General features: G+C 48.9%; 5 protein-coding genes across 8 annotated transcripts in view; 2 read left to right on the forward strand and 3 right to left on the reverse strand.

Moving 5' to 3' along the window:
* LOC125959920 (ER degradation-enhancing alpha-mannosidase-like protein 3) overlaps positions 1-1,003 on the reverse strand; it is a 6,060-nt gene extending 5,057 nt beyond the window's left edge. The window contains exons 1-3 of the mRNA XM_049692943.1: positions 911-1,003; positions 91-810; positions 1-15 (exon numbers count right to left, since the gene is read on the reverse strand). The exon at positions 1-15 is cut by the window's left edge and continues 132 nt beyond it. Coding sequence (XP_049548900.1) covers positions 1-15; positions 91-257 — 182 coding nt within the window. The 5' untranslated portion in view covers positions 258-810; positions 911-1,003. The remainder of the gene's footprint in view (positions 16-90; positions 811-910) is intronic.
* LOC125959921 (DNA repair and recombination protein RAD54-like) lies at positions 804-3,738 on the forward strand. Its single transcript, XM_049692944.1, has 4 exons — positions 804-1,177; positions 1,238-1,746; positions 1,806-2,301; positions 2,366-3,738. Exons 1-4 carry the CDS (start codon positions 1,175-1,177, stop codon positions 3,722-3,724), a joined length of 2,367 nt encoding a protein of 788 aa, XP_049548901.1. The 5' UTR covers positions 804-1,174; the 3' UTR covers positions 3,725-3,738.
* Positions 3,739-3,885: 147 nt separating this feature from the next.
* Positions 3,886-6,325, reverse strand: LOC125959922 (nuclear pore complex protein Nup50). Its single transcript, XM_049692945.1, has one exon. It carries the CDS (start codon positions 6,230-6,232, stop codon positions 3,887-3,889), a length of 2,346 nt encoding a protein of 781 aa, XP_049548902.1. The 5' UTR covers positions 6,233-6,325; the 3' UTR covers position 3,886.
* A 1,168-nt stretch (positions 6,326-7,493) lies between these two features.
* Positions 7,494-15,213, reverse strand: LOC125959923 (kinesin-like protein KIF2A). Of its 4 annotated transcripts, none has more exons than XM_049692948.1 (10): positions 14,973-15,213; positions 13,728-13,932; positions 13,310-13,584; positions 11,639-11,713; positions 10,670-10,850; positions 9,351-9,888; positions 9,021-9,273; positions 8,274-8,930; positions 8,028-8,202; positions 7,494-7,943 (listed from the first exon to the last, which is right to left on the reverse strand). In XM_049692948.1, the coding sequence occupies exons 2-10, from the start codon at positions 13,774-13,776 to the stop codon at positions 7,810-7,812; spliced, it is 2,337 nt and encodes a 778-aa protein (XP_049548905.1). In that variant the 5' UTR covers positions 13,777-13,932; positions 14,973-15,213; the 3' UTR covers positions 7,494-7,809. The 4 variants fall into 4 exon arrangements, with proteins under 4 accessions (XP_049548905.1, XP_049548904.1, XP_049548903.1 ...); XM_049692947.1 differs by having other exon boundaries at positions 13,728-13,987; XM_049692946.1 differs by having other exon boundaries at positions 13,728-13,992.
* A 350-nt stretch (positions 15,214-15,563) lies between these two features.
* The window catches only part of LOC125959930 (protein ABHD13), a 7,418-nt gene continuing 5,481 nt past the window's right edge, over positions 15,564-17,500 (forward strand). Inside the window, exons 1-2 of the mRNA XM_049692965.1 lie at positions 15,564-16,059; positions 16,127-16,889. Of these exons, the coding sequence (XP_049548922.1) occupies positions 15,906-16,059; positions 16,127-16,889 (917 nt within the window). The 5' untranslated portion in view covers positions 15,564-15,905. The remainder of the gene's footprint in view (positions 16,060-16,126; positions 16,890-17,500) is intronic.

Genomic DNA, 17,500 nt, shown 5'->3' on the forward strand with positions numbered 1-17,500 from the left:
TCTCTCGCTTCCTCTCTGTTGAAGATGGATTAAAGCGAAAGGATTTTTGTAACGAAACGTTTCATGAGTGTAAAGCGACGAACTGCTTACTTAAGCTCGTTGCGTTCCTTGTTGGACATGTGAATTTGTGTCGGAACCGTCGGTATCTGCTCGGCCATGGTCACCATCGCCAGGAAGATCACGGTTAGCCCCACCACCAGTAGAAAGACCATTTCCGGTCTTCTTCGCCAACGATTAACACTCGCTAATGTCCGCATTCTCAGGCAGAGCAGGATTCCGGTTCTGCACCGCCGTTCTACTTGCGCGAATTTCACTCAATCTCGGCGATGTGCTGGCGGGCAATGCACTCGCTCCGCGGAGATTGTTGTTGCGTGTAAATGTACGCCACGCGAAAGGGGCCGGGGAAAAGGGCGCCCCCCTTTTAGGAACCGTTCGATCGGCGAGAATGTCCCGTTCGTTGCGTTCGCTGCTTCATTCGTTCGACCTCATTCGCTCGGCCGCGATTCCGTTCTCGGGGAAGGTGCTTATCTGCGCTGGCACAGCTCCACGTACAAAACGGGCCTTTCTTCTTCTTCTTATTCTCCACTGTTCGCTCCACAAGGACACGGCAGCCACGGATTGCGGACGCAAGCACTACGGATTGATGGATGTTGCTTCACCTCATGTTGACTCAGGTGCACTTTTGCGTTTGTTAACTAACTACCACACGACACCACACAATAACACTTTTGCTAGGTTTTTTGCGCTTGTTTAACGGAACGGACATCGCCAGTTGATTGCCCAGAAGGAAGAAAAAATAGGAATAGTTTGCTACGGGGATGAGGAAATAAGAGGGATGAGCTGTCTTAAATGCCCACAACGAAAATCCCTCGCGTTGTGAGAGGATTTAGGATTTAGAGTGTGCAATTACCCTCTTTTTAAAAGCGATTTCGGAACTTCGGAATGATTTTTGACCAATTTTTTTCCGGAGACCAAAACACCGAAAACCAGCAAGAAGAACAAGAAGATGACATGTCATGAGAAAAATAGTAGACGTGGTGAGACTCGACTGTTCACCATAGTACTGAGAAGACCTATCAAAATTGCGCGCGCGAGAATTCTTCTCACTACAGCGGAGCAGTTGCACAAAAAATATCAACAAATTCGGAAACAATTTTGATTTCGGGCCGCGGTTATGGTAATTAATCACCGCAAAATGCAGAAGAATCTCCTATTAACAGTCTTTTCCGTGTTTTAGCGAAAAAGTCTCGTACCATCGCGGTGCCTTCCGTCGTCGGCTGTGAATTCTCCGTTCAAAAGTCCGATCTCGGCGCAGAAGCGGGCTCGAGAATGTCGAAAACGGCGCGATCCGGAACCGGGGTCTTCCCCGAGCTCCTTACCGAAGCTATCGGCCAGCGAGCACGAAGCGATGATATTGAAGATCCTGAGCCAACCGTTCAAGGTACCGATCGCCAACTATGTGCCGGAACACTCGACGCGATGTCTCGGCATGAAACGATCCGCCGGTCGACGGGCGTTGCACGATCCGTTCGCCTGTAACGCACTCGTACTGTACAGTCCTCCGGAACTGTCCGAGCATGAGAAGCTCAAGATGGATGCGAGCAAGCTACCAGTACACGTGGTGGTCGATCCACTGCTCGGCAACATCCTGCGTCCGCATCAGCGCGAAGGTGTACGGTTTATGTACGATTGTGTGACCGGGGCCAAGGGCGACTTCAACGGTTGCATTATGGCCGATGAAATGGGGTAAGCATTCCTGTGACTTGTAATTGGTGTCTCTATCTAACGCTGATCTCTCTATCCAGACTTGGCAAGACGCTGCAATGCATTACGCTGCTCTGGACGCTGCTGCGCCAAAGCCCGGACTGCAAGCCTACGATCGGGAAGGCCATCATCGTCTGTCCCAGTTCGTTGGTGAAGAATTGGTACAAAGAATTTGGCAAGTGGCTTGGGTGTCGCGTCAACTGCCTGGCCATGGATGGTGGCTCGAAGGAGCACACGACGAAAGAACTGGAACAGTACATGGCAAACCAAAGCTATCGGCATGGTACTCCGGTACTGATAATTAGCTACGAAACGTTCCGGTTATACGCGGACATCCTTAACGCTTCTGAGGTCGGCGCAGTGCTGTGCGATGAGGGACATCGTTTGAAGAATTGCGAGAATCTCACCTATCAAGCGTTGATGGGATTGAAGACGAAGCGCAGGGTGCTGCTATCGGGAACACCAATCCAGAATGATTTAACGGAGTACTACAGTCTGTTACACTTTGTAAATCCGGGCATGCTTGGAACAACGGCGGTAAGCTTCGTCTTCATCGCAAGAGATTGCCCCAACGCTAAACTGTATCTTCTTATCACGACAGGAGTTCCGGAAGCAGTATGAAATACCGATTCTGAGAGGCCAGGACGCAAACTCAACGGATACGGAACGTGAGAAGGCAGCCGAACGGTTACAGGAGCTTGCGGCCCTCGTCAATCGGTGCATGATCCGGCGCACTAGCGCACTGCTCACCAAGTATCTACCGGTCAAATTCGAGATGGTGGTCTGTGTGCGAATGACCGCGGTGCAGGCAGAGCTATACAAAGCATTCCTAGAATCGGATACAGTCCGGAAGAGCTTACAACAACAACGGTCAGAGCAAAAAGCCACCCTGACCGCACTGTCCAACATCACGACGCTAAAGAAGCTGTGCAATCATCCAGATCTTGTGTACGACAAGATACAGGAGGGTGCTGATGGGTTCGAAAAAGCGGGAAACATCCTGCCGGCCAACTACAGCCCACGGGAACTTCGGCCAGAGCTGGGCGCTAAGCTGTTGCTGCTCGATTGTATGCTGGCATCGATCAAGACCAACACCAACGACAAGATCGTGCTGGTCTCGAACTACACACAGACGCTCGATCTGTTCGAGAAGCTGTGCCGCAAGCGAGGCTACGGTTACGTCCGGCTCGATGGTACGATGACGATCAAAAAGCGGGGTAAGGTGGTCGATCAGTTCAATAGTCCCGATTCGTCGGATTTCATCTTCATGCTCAGCTCGAAGGCCGGTGGTTGCGGGCTTAACCTGATCGGTGCCAATCGGCTAGTAATGTTCGATCCGGACTGGAATCCGGCCAACGATGAGCAGGCCATGGCTCGGGTATGGCGCGACGGACAGAAGAAACCCTGCTTCATCTATCGCCTGCTGGCCACCGGGTCGATCGAGGAAAAGATCTTCCAACGTCAAACACACAAGAAGGCCCTCTCGACGACGGTGGTCGACAACAATGAGGATGGCGAACGACACTTTACCCGGGATGATCTGAAAGATCTGTTTAAGCTGGATGAAGGGACGATCTCCGATACGCATGACATTTTCCGCTGCAAACGCTGTACGAACGGTGTGCAGACGAAGCTACCACCGGATAACAGCGACTGTATGTCGGATCTGGTGCACTGGTACCACTGTGCCAACAACAAGGGCATTCCGGACGATATTCTGTCGAAATCGTGGGACATTACGCGCTGCGTTTCGTTCGTGTTTCATCATCGCTCCAACTCGGCCGTCGTTGAGCAGGAGCTGGCGGAGCAGAGGCGTTTGCAGGCGCTGGCCGCTAAGCAGCGCGAACAGGAAGAAAAAGAGGAAGAGGAGGACGAGTGCGAGAAGGAAAACCGGCCGGAAGATGACGAGTCGGGTGTCGAGGAGGACGATGCAGAAAAAGATGAAGATTTCGTTCTGTAAGATATAATTTCGCTCCGTTTTATTGGTTTTCAAACGTCAATTCACTGGTGCCTTTGCAACCCCCCGCTAACATTCCGGTTATCAAGCTAAAATGAAAAGATAATTCGACTCGTCTGATACGGCTGTAGTGTCTTCATCCATCCGGCCAGCGCTACTAACGGTTTACTTGGATTTATGTTTTTTCAACGTTTCAAACAACTCGTCCGCTTCTTCGGCTGTCTTCACTCGCAGCAGAACCGAAGTTGGCGGAGGTTTCGAGTCCGGTGTCGGTAGGCAGATCATCATGACGTTGTTCTTACCCATACGCTGCAGCGGAATCGAATCGTTCAGGATGATGTTGAGCAGCACATTTCCGAGACTAGTGTCGGCTCGGACGAGCACTTGCACCTTGGTGTCGACCAGTTTGATATGTACCGTTCCTATGCCCCGATCCGAATAGTTACCACCGGCCTTCACAAAGAGCTTACAGCGCTTCGAGTACACGCTGTCCTTCTCTTCGACCGGTGTGAATTCCACCTTTGGCGGCTCGTCATCGCCATCTTCACCATCTCCTTCCCCTGCCTTGCTCTCGGTCGACGCTGGTGGGGCTACGTTACCGAAAGTAAATCCGGTTGTCGCAGCCGGTTTACTACCGAACGTGGAAGCACCCGCAAAGAAAGATGGCGAGAACGTGGACACGGGGGTGCTATTTGCAGTCGGATTGCTCGCTGAAGTTGTTGAGCCTATTCCTCCCAGAGGGCTACCGAAGCTGAATGGTTTGGATGCGCCAAACGTGAATCCTCCGGGTGCAGGGGACGATACCTTCGCCAATGGTTCCTTAGGTAGGCTACCGAAGGAAAACATTGGCTTCGCTACCTCCTTCGGTGTGTCGGTAGTAGCTTCTTCTTTTTTCTTATTCTCCTCCTTATCTTTTTTCTCTTCCGGTTTAGCATCCGATGTTGTGTTGGCGGGGATGGTGGTACTAGTAGGGGTCGTTGATGGCCCTTTGTCACTTTCCAGTTTGGTGAAGTGCTTCTCATAGTCCCGGAACACTACGTGCAGCTTGCAGAACGGATTTTTTTCTACATTTTGCGTGATCCAAGCAACGAAGGATTTGTTCAGCGCAACGACCTGCTTTTTAAACTTGTCCTCTTTGTCCTTGTCAGTCGTAGCCGGCTTTGTACCGAATGTAGTGCCGGCCAATCCGCCGAATGGGCTGCTCTTCGTTGCCACTGGTGATGGTGGTTCATTGGGAGGAAGTGATCCGAATGAAAAGGTTTTCTTGGTTCCCTCCGCCGACCCGGCCGATTCTTTGTTTGGCGTGATACCGAATCCGCTGAAAACGGTCTTTTTAGCAGCCGCATCGGTGGTGTCTGCTGAGCTAGATGCAGGTTTCGGTAGGGTGCCGAACGAGAATCCGGTCGTCGGCTTTTTCCCATCATCCGCTCCATCGTCTTTCTTCTGTGGCAGCGTTCCGAAAGAGAACGTGCTCTTCTTGGTGGAGTCTGCATCACCGGCGGACGATTTATTGTCCATGAAACTGAACATCTTCTTTACAGTTTCTGCACTGCTCTCCTTTGCAGTCCCGAAGCTGAACGATGGTTTGGCCGCAGCCGGGGTCATCCCCAATGGCACATTTTCCTTCGAATCTGAGGGCATTCCGAACGAGTAGGTCACCTTCTTCTCTGCCGGTGCCTTGGAGTCATCATTCGTCGCCGGTGAATCGATTTTGGTGCTAGAATCGGCAGCCTTTGCCGCCGTTGGTGACGGTATGCTACCAAACGAAAATGTTGGTTTAACTCCGGTTTCATCTTTCTTAGCAGCTCCAATAGATCCGAAGCTAAATGTTGGTTTCGTGTCCGAGCCGGATGATGTCAAGGAAGTTGTCGGGGCGGTGGTGGCCGTATCTGCCTTCGTCACAACAGCTGCGCCAAAGGAAAATGTGCTTCCAATCGTGGATGGAGAACCCATACCGAACAGATTTTTGTTCGTACCCTCCGTGTCGGTCTTTGGGGAGAGGAATGAAAATCCAGATGATGGCTTACTACCGGCAGCCGCCTCCGACGTGCTCTTATCCGGCTGTAGACTGGCCGGGGATCCGAAGGTAAACTTCTTGCTAGCATCCGTTAGTGTGGGGCCGGCATTCGAACCAAAGGAGAACATCGGCGTCGTAGAGGGCAAGGAGGAGGCGGCACTCGACGACACGGCGGTGTTGCCGTTCGGTTTCGCTGCTCCCGTTGCCAAGCCGGACAGGAAGGAGAACGGTTTGGCGGCGGTTTTTGTGCCGGCATCCTCCGTTTTAGCCGCCGGCGCCGGTGCGAATCCCTTGAACGCTCCAAAAATGGAAGAAGTGGCCGGGGCAGTACTGTCGGCATCGGCCGCGCCGTCCATGCGACGCCGCGCCTTCTTGATGACACGCTGTTTTAAAACATCCTCGGAGGCTTTCGCGAATTCACCGACCTCTTCCGTTTTTTCCTCCTCGTCCCAGTTCAAATGGTTTAGCGCGGATTGTGGACCTCGTTTGGCCATTGTTTCTCGTAGCTGTGGTTGAGTATTTATCGATAATTTTTAGTAAATTTGCCAATTTTACGCACCGCACCGAAATCGCGAAAAACAGACTTAAGGCCGCCACACATAGCATGCGTTACTTGCGGCGGCTGCGGCCAAAAACTGTCAGTTTGTATGGAGAATCGTCGACGCAACTGCCGCATCTGCAGCCGGTCTGAAGGGTCCAATTGGATCACGTGTGTGACAAACCATAAAAGAGTCCGCAGCTGCAGCCTTGAAAAAATAAAAAGGTTTCCGTTTTATTTGCGAGTTTTGCGCCAAATTAGGATACCTTTGGGGGAGGGAAAGGATTAAACAGGCATAAACTTTTCGTAAGAAAATCCGACTGAATCGTTCTTCAGCGAATGTTCTAAATATAATATTCATCGGTAGCCAATTAGTATTTTCGGATGATCGCTTTTCCTAAACAAATAATTTAGGGCACAATTTACTCCGGCTGAAAGACGGTGAGGGAACACTACTAAAATCCATCTTTCCTGGTGGTAGTTTTGGGGGTATTACCAATCGCTGCATCATGAAGCAGGGCAACTTTTAGTGCTATCGTAGAAGGGAGTGACTTAGAGAAATCGCAGGATATTTTTCACCGAGTTTAACTGACTGTCGATGAATCAACTTATCCACTCTCTCCCAGTAGAAGAAGTTTTCCACAATCAGGCAATGATCCTCCTCCCGCCAAATTTTCCACGCATCACCTGTAACATTTCGTTTGGGACCGATAAATAACTATTATCACAGAAGAGCGTTGGTTAGGAAGTTTACTTGATTATTAACTTTTTATTTAGTTATACTTATTCTTTCGTCTAACAAACTTAATACTATTCGTTCAATTAGCATTTAATAGTTATAGAGAGAAGCATAAGTTATGCGCAAAACATGGTTACTTGTTCCGAAACGTAATCGTATTGAGTTAGTCATCTCTTTACCGCCTATATATACTGTTGTCATAGTGTTGTCTTTATCTTCGGTCCTCTATTAGTTTCGACTGCCTTTAACGTTAGCCTTCTGAATTATTGTGCTCTAAAGCGTTCGTCATCTTTCGATGAGGCGATCCCACAACTTCTTTACTAAGCAGAACTATCCGTCTCGTACTCGTAGTTCTTTAGCAAGGATTAGCTGATGCATGATTCGTGTATCACTGGTTTTTGTACGTATGCTAAATTAAACCATCGCACATTTATTTGACTATAGCACTGTCAGTCGATCGTTTTTCAGTCATTCAAAATTCCAGCCATTCAATACAATATTATTTTAAAAAAATAGATAGCCACAAGATATAACACTCTTCTCGCATTAACAATTCACAACATATTATTCTCCGCTACATACATTCTTCGTTAATTTTAGCGGATAAAGCAACTAGTGTCACAATAAGGATCATTACCATCGGCGCATAAACGCGCGGAATCAGAAAACAAGAATGGGAAAGATGCAAAAATTATCATTATTTTATGTAAAGATGGCAATGATCTGAACTGCGGCATGTCCTTAGTTTCTGTATCCCCAAAATTAAGAAGAAACGGATTAGAGAAAAAATAGTTTTAGTACTGGTGAGCCGCCTGGGATGCCATCTCCTCCTGGAGCAGCATTGTCTCGAACTCCGTCAATAAACCGCTCATCATGGATGCATTTTCTGCTAGAGTGCTGAATAGGCTCTTACAGGCCTTAGCATACGCTGTACAGGGGTAGGTAGGTAGTAGTAGATCAGTTGAGAGAAGAGAGACTGCTTAGCATCGCGAAACGCTTCTTTGACACTTACCGAGCTGGTCGCAGTATACTGTGTTGGCAAGATTTAATAACTTCCGAGATTCTTGGATGGACTTTTCCATAAACTCGTGCACCCGCTGATGGTTATCAACAACTTCCTCTTCCTTTTGTTGCAGCTCTGTTATGGCTGCGTGATGGTTGAATGCTTCCATTGACATTTCATTGTCCTTTAAATTAAAGTACGTTTACGATTCGTGTTAGTGGTGTTACCGTTTATCTCCCGCACGTGCATACTTACGTTTAACGCTTGCAGGAGCGCCGAATCATCTTCCAGCTCATCCTCACCGTTCGCGGTCGGCCCACCAGGGGTGGCGGATGCATCCATCACAACCAGCTCCTTGACACGGTTCGCGTAACGAAGTGTATTGAGCGTGTGCTCGCAGGACGACATGCCCGGTGCAATCATCGCTATCATACAAGTTCGACTTTTTTCTCCGATGAAGGAGTCACGTAGTACCATCGTTAGCGTGCTGCCCCGGAAAGGGAGACGAGTCTTACGGCCACGGGCCGGTACATGGAGCGCACGAATACACTCCTTCAGCGCCAACAGCGACTTGTTGATATCCGAACTCTCCGAGCGAGTGCGTTGGTCCAAGGCAGACGTATCCGCTCCCCGCTCGCTACCGGCCAGATCAATGAACGAAAATTTACCCCAGATGTCGGACGGTGGCGAGTTTGCGACCCGCAAAGTAAGCGAAAAAATAGCGTGCGAGCGCGACGAATTGGCATTGGCGGTAGTCTGGCCAGATGTACGAACGCTGTTACCAGCACTGATGACAGCGAGTACCTCTTCCACCGAAGAGACCTCCATCTCCTTTAGTCCGACAAGCTGCACCTGTTTTTTGCCGTCCTCGAGAACCCGGAGCTTCCGTTTATCTGCCATCAGATCAAACACCTAAATGCGAGAGACAAAGAGCGAGCACACGAGCAGATACGATGATTGCCGTTACAATTCCCCGAACCCAATCCAAGGGCCGCCACTTACCTTTCCACTGTAGATTTCATAAAAACTGGCCGTCACAATAAAATTATAATCAGCGTACTGCGGACTCTGCAGAAGATCGAACATGTCATTTGCCGCGAGCGCGTAGATGCCGTTCTGGCAGTTCTGCTGGCCCGGTCTGCCAGTGAAAGTGCCCGCCATAGTGTGGGTCTTGCCGGAAGCGGTCTGGCCATAGGCAAAGCAGGTCGCCATTCCGCCATCGACCACCGACTGCACTAGCGGCTTGGCCGAGTAGCTAGAAAACAGGACAGCCACCGAGAGAGATTGACGTTATTAACTGTGTTAGGTATCAGGTTCTTCCGCGACACTTACTTGTATACTGTTTCGTTCGAGCACGTTTCGTCGAAAACGTAATCGAAGCGATACTTTTGATTTTCCAGATACTTTGTCAGATCAACCTTTGTTTTTGGTTCGTGCACAAGCAGCGTTTCTGAGTTTGGTACGCAGATCACGTCGATGTCCTTGCGTGTCTTCTCTTTTTTGCTCAGTGGCCGTTTTCGCACGCAAACCGTAATCGGCAGACAGGGGACCTGCTGGTCGTCCGCGAGCGGCCGAAATTCGATGGTGCTCTGGAACTCGCGAATCATGTTGGCGAATTCCCAGTTCGGATTGCCACCGTCCTGGTTCATGAGAGCGTTTTTCTTTTCACGCATCACCTTAAACTTGTCCCGCTGCCGCGCCCGATTTTCCTCCATCTGGCCCACCGAGACCACGCACGATGAGCGGCGTGGAACGGAACCGCTCACTGCCGGTACGCCGGAACCACCAGCATTGGATTGCGACTGTTGAGTGCCAATGGTCGATGCTCGATTACCATTTGTCGGCGCCTGTCGTCGTTGCGTATCTGCGGCTAGACGGGGTTATAAATTCGAACACATATTATTACAAGTCAGGCAAACAGCAATATTAACTGTAATGTAATGTATTGTAAGAAAAAAAGCAATATTTATTCTCACAACACGACAAAATTCTTCTTACCTTGTTGCTCTGCTTTATAGATCCCCAAGCAAAGCAACCCAAAGTGAACTAAGATGCAACACTACTCATAGCAACTACGATATGCAACACTAATCGTCATCGATTGTTGCTTATTGCAATCGAAGCAATTTCGTCCCCTTGATCTGGCATCAGACATCTGTGAGTGGGCTCAGAGAAGAGCAAAAGTCACAAAATTGGCCGCCAGACTCGACCCCTTTGCCTTTCTGGTGATCTTATTCTCTTCTCTTATCAACGACAAACTAGTTTGTCCAAATGTGATGTTTGCAAGTGTCCAAATGAAGATAGCTTCCCAAAGAAGGAGTAGCTGACCAATATATGGAGCAAGGCGAGCAATTAGTCGCTACCAATCCTAGCGGAGCTGTTCAACGGAGGCAAGCCGAAGATCAAGTGCCAGCTGCCTGGTGGCGTCAAATTCTATGCGATTAACACAGTTGACCGGTTGTGGTCGGAGGCAAGTTACAGACTAATAAAATTGTTTCGAAACCCTGGAAAGGAGCCTCGGATGGCTTCCTCGTCTATCTGGGAGCAGGTTCCTGATCAAGCGGTGATCGCTGATACCTACACCACGCCAGGTTGTCCGAGTTATCGAAGCCCGCGAGGATGTAGTAGTAATAGTGTTGCGAACTGCTCACCTTGTGTCGACCGTTTTACTGCCGCTGCCGTTGAGGGTGCAGCAGCGACCGCAGCCGATGCCGTGGAGGGTGGAGGAACGATCCCAGCTGCTGCAGTCGAGGGTGGAGCACCAGCTCCCGCCACCACGGTTTGGCGACTGGCCTTCAGATTTTGGAACCGGATCACCGCTTGCGTCGGGTTCTGGAGAGTGTATCACAGCCAGCAGAGTCATCCGGAGGGAGTATGTTGCCACGTTGGTTGAGTGTAGCATTCGTGAAAGAATCCAGAAGATAGCAAAAGAGAAAACTATTAGGTCTTATTAAGGTAGTGAGTAAAGTAGATAGTAAATTTGATAACAGCAAACCGAAAGGTACATTTTTGTTATATGATTGCGACATGGGGTGGTTGGACCGAGCGCAGTGCAAGCAAACGAAAAAAAAAATGTAAAAGAAAATCGTTTGAAAACGCAAAACCCAAAAATAGACAAAAGAAAAGAGAAAGACAAAACCGGCACCCACCTACCAACACCCCATCATCTTTCCTCTAACGTAAAAATCAATAACATCTATAACACACCGGGGTGCAGATAGAAAACGATTGAAAGAATGATTGCTGGACCAGAAACCGGAAACGGATGAACAGAAGCGGAATAAGGTGCAAGAACGAAGCAAGAGAGCGGAAGGGCTCAAACACGGAAACAAGAAATTCAAATTCAAACACGGAAACAAACGGAACACAATTGAAAACAAAAAAAAACGGAAAAAAACACGCACAACACAGAACATGCATGTAGCGAATAGTGAAGAGAGTGACACAACAAAGGTCGAACAAAAAGCTCGTCGCAGCAGCTCCGCTTGCGTATGGTGTCCGCCGCGCACCGGTGGAAATGGAATGTGAAGGTGTGTGGTGCATAGAAACCTCCAACCGATTGCCTAGTGCAAATGGAAGGAACGAGGTGTGGTGTGGTGGACAAATGAGGTGGTGCCTACCCTTGGCTCATCTGGTTTCGCATCCTTATCATCGTCATCATCATCATCACCATCATCATTGAAGGAGTTCGATTGCTAGCGAAAGGAACACACGGAATATGGATAAGGAAACGGTTGATTGGTATGTTGGAATAGCGGCATTTTGGAGTCCTTTTAGCGAGGGTAGAGCAGAGGGTGCCGAGGGTGTGGGGCAGGAGTTCAATGCATATGAGGAACACGATAGTGGATAGGAGTTAGTGTGTGCATATGTGAAAGAGGGAAATAATAGAAGGAAGAGAGAGAGAGAGAGAGAGAGAGAGAGAGAAAGAGAGAGAGAGAGAGAGAGAGATAGAAAAAGAGAATGAGAGAAGGAGAGACGGGTTGGTTAATTTCGATATCATCTTTCGATTGACCCTGGAACGTCGTTCTGATAATACGTAGGGCGCACTTCGCCACATTGCCACCAACGTCACATGCAGATGCTGGATTGAATTCACGGGAAGATCACGGATCATAGAGAGGAGATGTGTGTCTCACTGTGCCGTTACTAACCGTTAGGTCTCGATTGGACTGCCGGTCCGCATCGGACGATATCACACCCGATGCCTCGGTCTTAATAGCCGGTACCATTACCAGCGCTGCCGCAGCAGCAGCAGCTTTCTGTCGCTCCTCGTTGTTGTTTATGTCTTTGCGCCTGAAAGGACGGCGGAGCCGTTCACCATCCCCACCGTCGAAACGGATTTCGAAAAAGATCGGAAACATCGTTTGAAGAGCACGAACGCACTCACGCAACGCCTGCTGTGTGGAAGGGTTTTAGTCAAGCGCGTGGCCACACTCAGGCACTATCCCAATTTCTAACACGGATTTCGGAAACGCAGACGATGCAAATACGTTGGCGCTGCGAAAACCTCCGATTCACGACTGTGCGCTCCCCTGTGGCTTGATATTGCTCGACTAGAAACAGTGAAAACGAAAAACCTGGAGAGTTCCACGAAAATTCTCTCATTCCCTTCCTTTCTCGTCACCACCACGATATGCCGCGGATCAAGTCAACGGCGATTGCTCTTGGCAACGGCATCAAGCACTCTAGAACAGAACGGAGCGAATTGAAGCGCTCCAGTTCTGGTATATGCCCCACCCCGTGTTGGTGATGGTCGGTGGCGGATTGTACTCGATAAATGGCAGCACAAGAAACCTTTCCGGCCATCACCGCATCATGCAGCAAGACCACGCGCCTAGCATTCGTGATACTCATTGCTGCTAAGGGTAGCAGGCGAGGTGAGTGTTGCTATGGTACAACGAATCAACAACGACACGGACACGTCGTGCGATTTGGCGCGCTTGCCAAAAAAGGACCTTCCACCGTACGCTCCTGTAACTTCGTGGCGTGGGCAGGCTCAACGATTCGCGTGCACCATTGTATTTCGGGTCGCCCGGAAAGGTAGAGAGAGAGAGAGAGAGAGGAACGTTTTGATCTGCCAACTCATGGACAAGTTGCTGTTGCTGACTGGCGGATGATGATACACAAATCCGCACACACTCCAGCACGGCGGACGATTACTCGGCTTCAGGGCCTAAAAGAGACTAATGGAAAACGGACGGGTTTCCTACTGGAAACCGAGAAGCCCCTAGCCCTTGCAAGGTAGGCAACAAGATAGGCGGTGAGGGAGTCGCGATGGCCCTCCTACTTACACGATTCACCGGGTTCATCTTCGGCGGTGGGATCCTGCTCTCCCTCAGCCCTTGCGGTCTGTCTTCGGTCACCGGGCGCTCATCTGTCTGTCCTCGGTCAACGTTTGTCACTCTAATCGGTGCTTCCTCATTCGCCATGAGCGCTTCTCGGTTAAGCTCCAGCAACATGTCCAGATCCATCTCCTTGCCCTTCGTCTCGCCACGCTCATACCATTCCACTGTGACCGAGCGGGAGTCCGGGTGGACACACGACACCATCGCCGAATGTATCCGACCTGCGCCCAGGAGGAAGGGAAAAGAGAGAAACAGTGAATGAATCTACCGTTAGTTCTGGTACGTCAAGTCGAATGGAGGGGGAGGTGGTGTTGATGGTTGGTATCGGTGTGTTTAACATGATATAGGGACTCGTGTCAATTACCGTCACTGCGCATGATGTTCACGATAGTGCCTTGCTCGATTTGGGCCATGTTGAGAAGAATCCAACGGATGTGGGATCAACGTTCAAAGTATCCAGTTCCTTGGACTAGCTCCTGCTACTCGTTTGATTGTCGATTGTCTCCGTGATGAAGTGATAAGAGACAGACTAACCTCTTATCACTCCTTTAACAACCTTAACAAATACACTAAACAATATAACAAAAAAAGGTGATATCGAACGATCAACGATCAACGGACAAGCTGTTCTAGAAAGAGAAAAACGAGAACGAAAATGAGCCACTTTGGTCTAGCTTATTGTAACGTTAAGGGACAGGACGCGGTTGAATGTAGATTTTGGGCAAATGTAGGGGGGCATTTGAGAGTTGAGCAAGGATAGTTTTAGTGCCGAGCAGAACTGGTGTAGAATGGTTCTAGCTGAAAAACGATTTTTTTGCACCAGCGATGGCGGGCTCACGATCACCTACCTTTTCAGCCTACCATGATTTAGCTGATGTAAAATGGCGGAAAAAGGATTTTTTTACCAGCGATGATGGGCCTCAAAAGAAACGCTGGGAAAAAATCGTTTTTGCACAATTTAAGGTAGGCTGATAGGTTTGTTGGTGATCGTGAGCTACGTGGGAGGTCCACCATAGCTGCTGAAAAATCCTTTTTGGACAACTGTGCAAGCGGCTTGTTTTTACTTGCCGAAGAAAAATCTTTTCTACACCATTTTGCAGTAAGGTTTTTTGGTAATTATGAGCTACTTCGGGGGTGCGCATCACAAAAACACAAAAACTGGACACGGAAAAAGAAGCGTAACTCCAGAAACAAGAGAGAACAGGCCTTGTGTAAAATTGCACAAATCCATTTTTGTCCAGCGATGACGGGTCGGTCCTCGAAGTAGCTCAAGATCGCCTACCTTCCAGCCTACCATATGCACGATTCGCCTGATGAAAAATGGTGTAGAAAGCGTTTTTCTCCGGCAAGAGAGAGCAGGCTTCGTGTAGAATAGTGCAAAACCATTTTTTCACAGCGATGGGAGGCCCAAAGTAGCTAACCGACGCCTCGAGAAGAAAAATAAAAAAAAAACAAGCGCAAAAAGAACGCGACATACTGGGAGGGGGACCTGCAAAAAAAGCCTCCTAGATAGCACGCTCTGGACAATTCTGTTCTAGGGCTGCGGCTTCTTTCGGGTTTACCGAATGTCCGGGAAAGTATAATTTTCACTTTATCCTAGTTTATTCACCTTCCGGCCAGCCTGGTAATAATTAAAGATGAAGATACGTAAACACCTCCGCTTCCACACCGGTTTCCAGAAAATTCGAAGAAGGAAAATTGCGATCACCTCCTACTCCAAACACTGCCACAAGGAATATTCAATGAATCTCGAACGACCGTATCTTATTCTAAATTGTTCAAGAAAACTGGGAAATTCAGTAGAATTTTTTTGGGAAATGTTTCCGTTTTTGTCTTTTGCTTCGTTTTCTTTTTTCTTTGAACTTTGACTTTTTCTTCGTCGTTTACATCACCGCGGTTTTAAGAGTTGATCGATGCGGTTTTCGTTTTTTGCGACGTACGACTCCTGGACCCGTTTATACGCGGCGCGGCGTGCAGGTTTGCTTGTTTCGTATACTCCAACAAACATTTTCTTGCGCAACTAAAATTTTCTTACGCAGAATAAAGTGTTAGGCCCGTGCCACACGGAGCGTAAATTTACGCGTAAACAAGAAATTAAAATTTACGCGTAAATTTTTGTTCCGTCTGGCACGGGCCTAATGTGTCAAAAAGTAAACAAACACCGCGCTGTCAAAATCGGAATGAAAACAAAAATTTCCGAGACCAAAACGCGGTGGAATTCGCCAAGTGATTTGCTTAAGATCGAGCTGATAGTATCGATATTTTCTCGCGTGTGACTAGATCGTTCATCAATTAACCTTAACCATTGTACGCTATGCCGACGAGCCGCGAAAATGGATGTAACTGTTGCTTCGGACGCTCATAGCAGCCCAGCACACGACCCAACCGCCGGAGCAGATCACGGATTGGCCACCTGCAACGTGTACAAGCAGAACATTTAATTTCAGTGTTGACTGTGCCATGACGAGCAGATAGTAGTTTCCGTTGGAACCCTATTGTGTAAAAGTGTCCATCCCGAGTGTCCCCCCTTGCCCCGTCCAAAATGCCGTTTCGCGACTGGAAAATTGTACGTGTGCTGGCCGGAATCGCCGTGCGAATCTGGGCCGCCGGTGGAGCGGCACTGATAGCGGCTACCCTGATCTACATTATTTATGGCGGCTTTTTTGCCTTCCTACTGCTTCTGTTTGCCGTTTCCGGTAATGACCTGCGCGTTCCCAGAACCAGAGCATTGTGTTACTCAATTTTCACTTTTCTCAATTCTAGGCATTCTCTACCATGCACAAGACAACCTGCTGTACCACCCGGAACTGCCAGCCAATTCACGAATATTCATACCGGTTCCGTCGATGCACGGATTGCCGTACGAAACGCTGCACATTAAGAGCAGGGATGGCGTTTCGTTGCACGCCTTCTGGATACGGCATCCGGGTGATAAGGGCCGCTACGTACCGACGATTGTGTACTTTCACGGCAACGCCGGCAATATGGGACACCGATTGCAGAATGCAAGCGGATTCTACCACACGCTGCAGTGCAACGTGCTAATGGTGGAGTACCGCGGGTACGGCCTATCGACGGGAACGGCAAACGAGAAAGGGTTCTTTGCCGATGCACGCACCGTGCTGGATCATCTGTTTAGCAGGCACGACTTGGATCACAGCCAGGTGATCGTATTCGGTCGATCACTCGGTGGTGCGGTGACCATAGACTTGGCCGCCGATGCGGTCTACGGCTCGAAGCTGATGGGCGTCATCGTGGAGAACACGTTCACCAGCATCCCCGATATGGCGGTCGAGTTGATCCATCCGTGTGTCAAGTACTTGCCAATACTGCTGTACCGGAATCAGTTTCTTTCGGTCGACAAGATTCAGTTCGTTTCCGCACCGATCCTGTTCGTTTCCGGCCTGGCCGACACACTAGTGCCTCCGAGGATGATGACGATGTTGCACACACGGTGCGGCAGCACACGCAAACAGATGCTACAAATTGCGGGCGGTTCGCATAACGATACCTGGGCTGTGAGTGGGTAAGTTAATGCTGTATGTAAAGATCTTCAAAGAAAATATCCGTTAATTCTATTCCACGGTGCGTAAAAGAATTTTAACACAGCTCGTTTCAGAGAACAGATATTATTATCATTCTTAATGGAATAAATTTCTAAGGAATTTCTAAAAAAATCCTTTGTCTTGTAATGACATGGACTCAACCGATCGATGTGACTCATATGTCGCTGCTCGGCGGAGAGCACTCTCGCAATCACATGCTGGTATAACCCGTGAATACCCTTGAGGCTATTAACCGCACGGGAAAACGGTTTCGAGGGACCAGTTCTCTCTGCAATAGTATCGTCGCTGTTCAAACGACGGTGCCTAATGTAGTCTCTCCATGTCATTAGCTGGCAAAATCGATAGCAAAACATTATGGATCGATGCTATAACAGTTCAACGTTGGGGCTCAGTCTGTACAGCTAATAACCTTTTATTGTAAATAATGATTTGATGGTGGTTTAATCTATATATAAATGAAAGTTGCGTACTTTCGAACGCGCATAACTTGAGAACGGTTAGGCTAAAACATGGGACAAAAATTCAGCTCCAATGCAGACTTCGATGAATTCGAGATTCTTACTATAATTGG

The sequence above is a fragment of the Anopheles darlingi genome, chromosome 2 (genome assembly GCF_943734745.1).
Source record: "Anopheles darlingi chromosome 2, idAnoDarlMG_H_01, whole genome shotgun sequence".
Classification (NCBI taxonomy): Eukaryota; Metazoa; Arthropoda; class Insecta; order Diptera; family Culicidae; genus Anopheles; species Anopheles darlingi.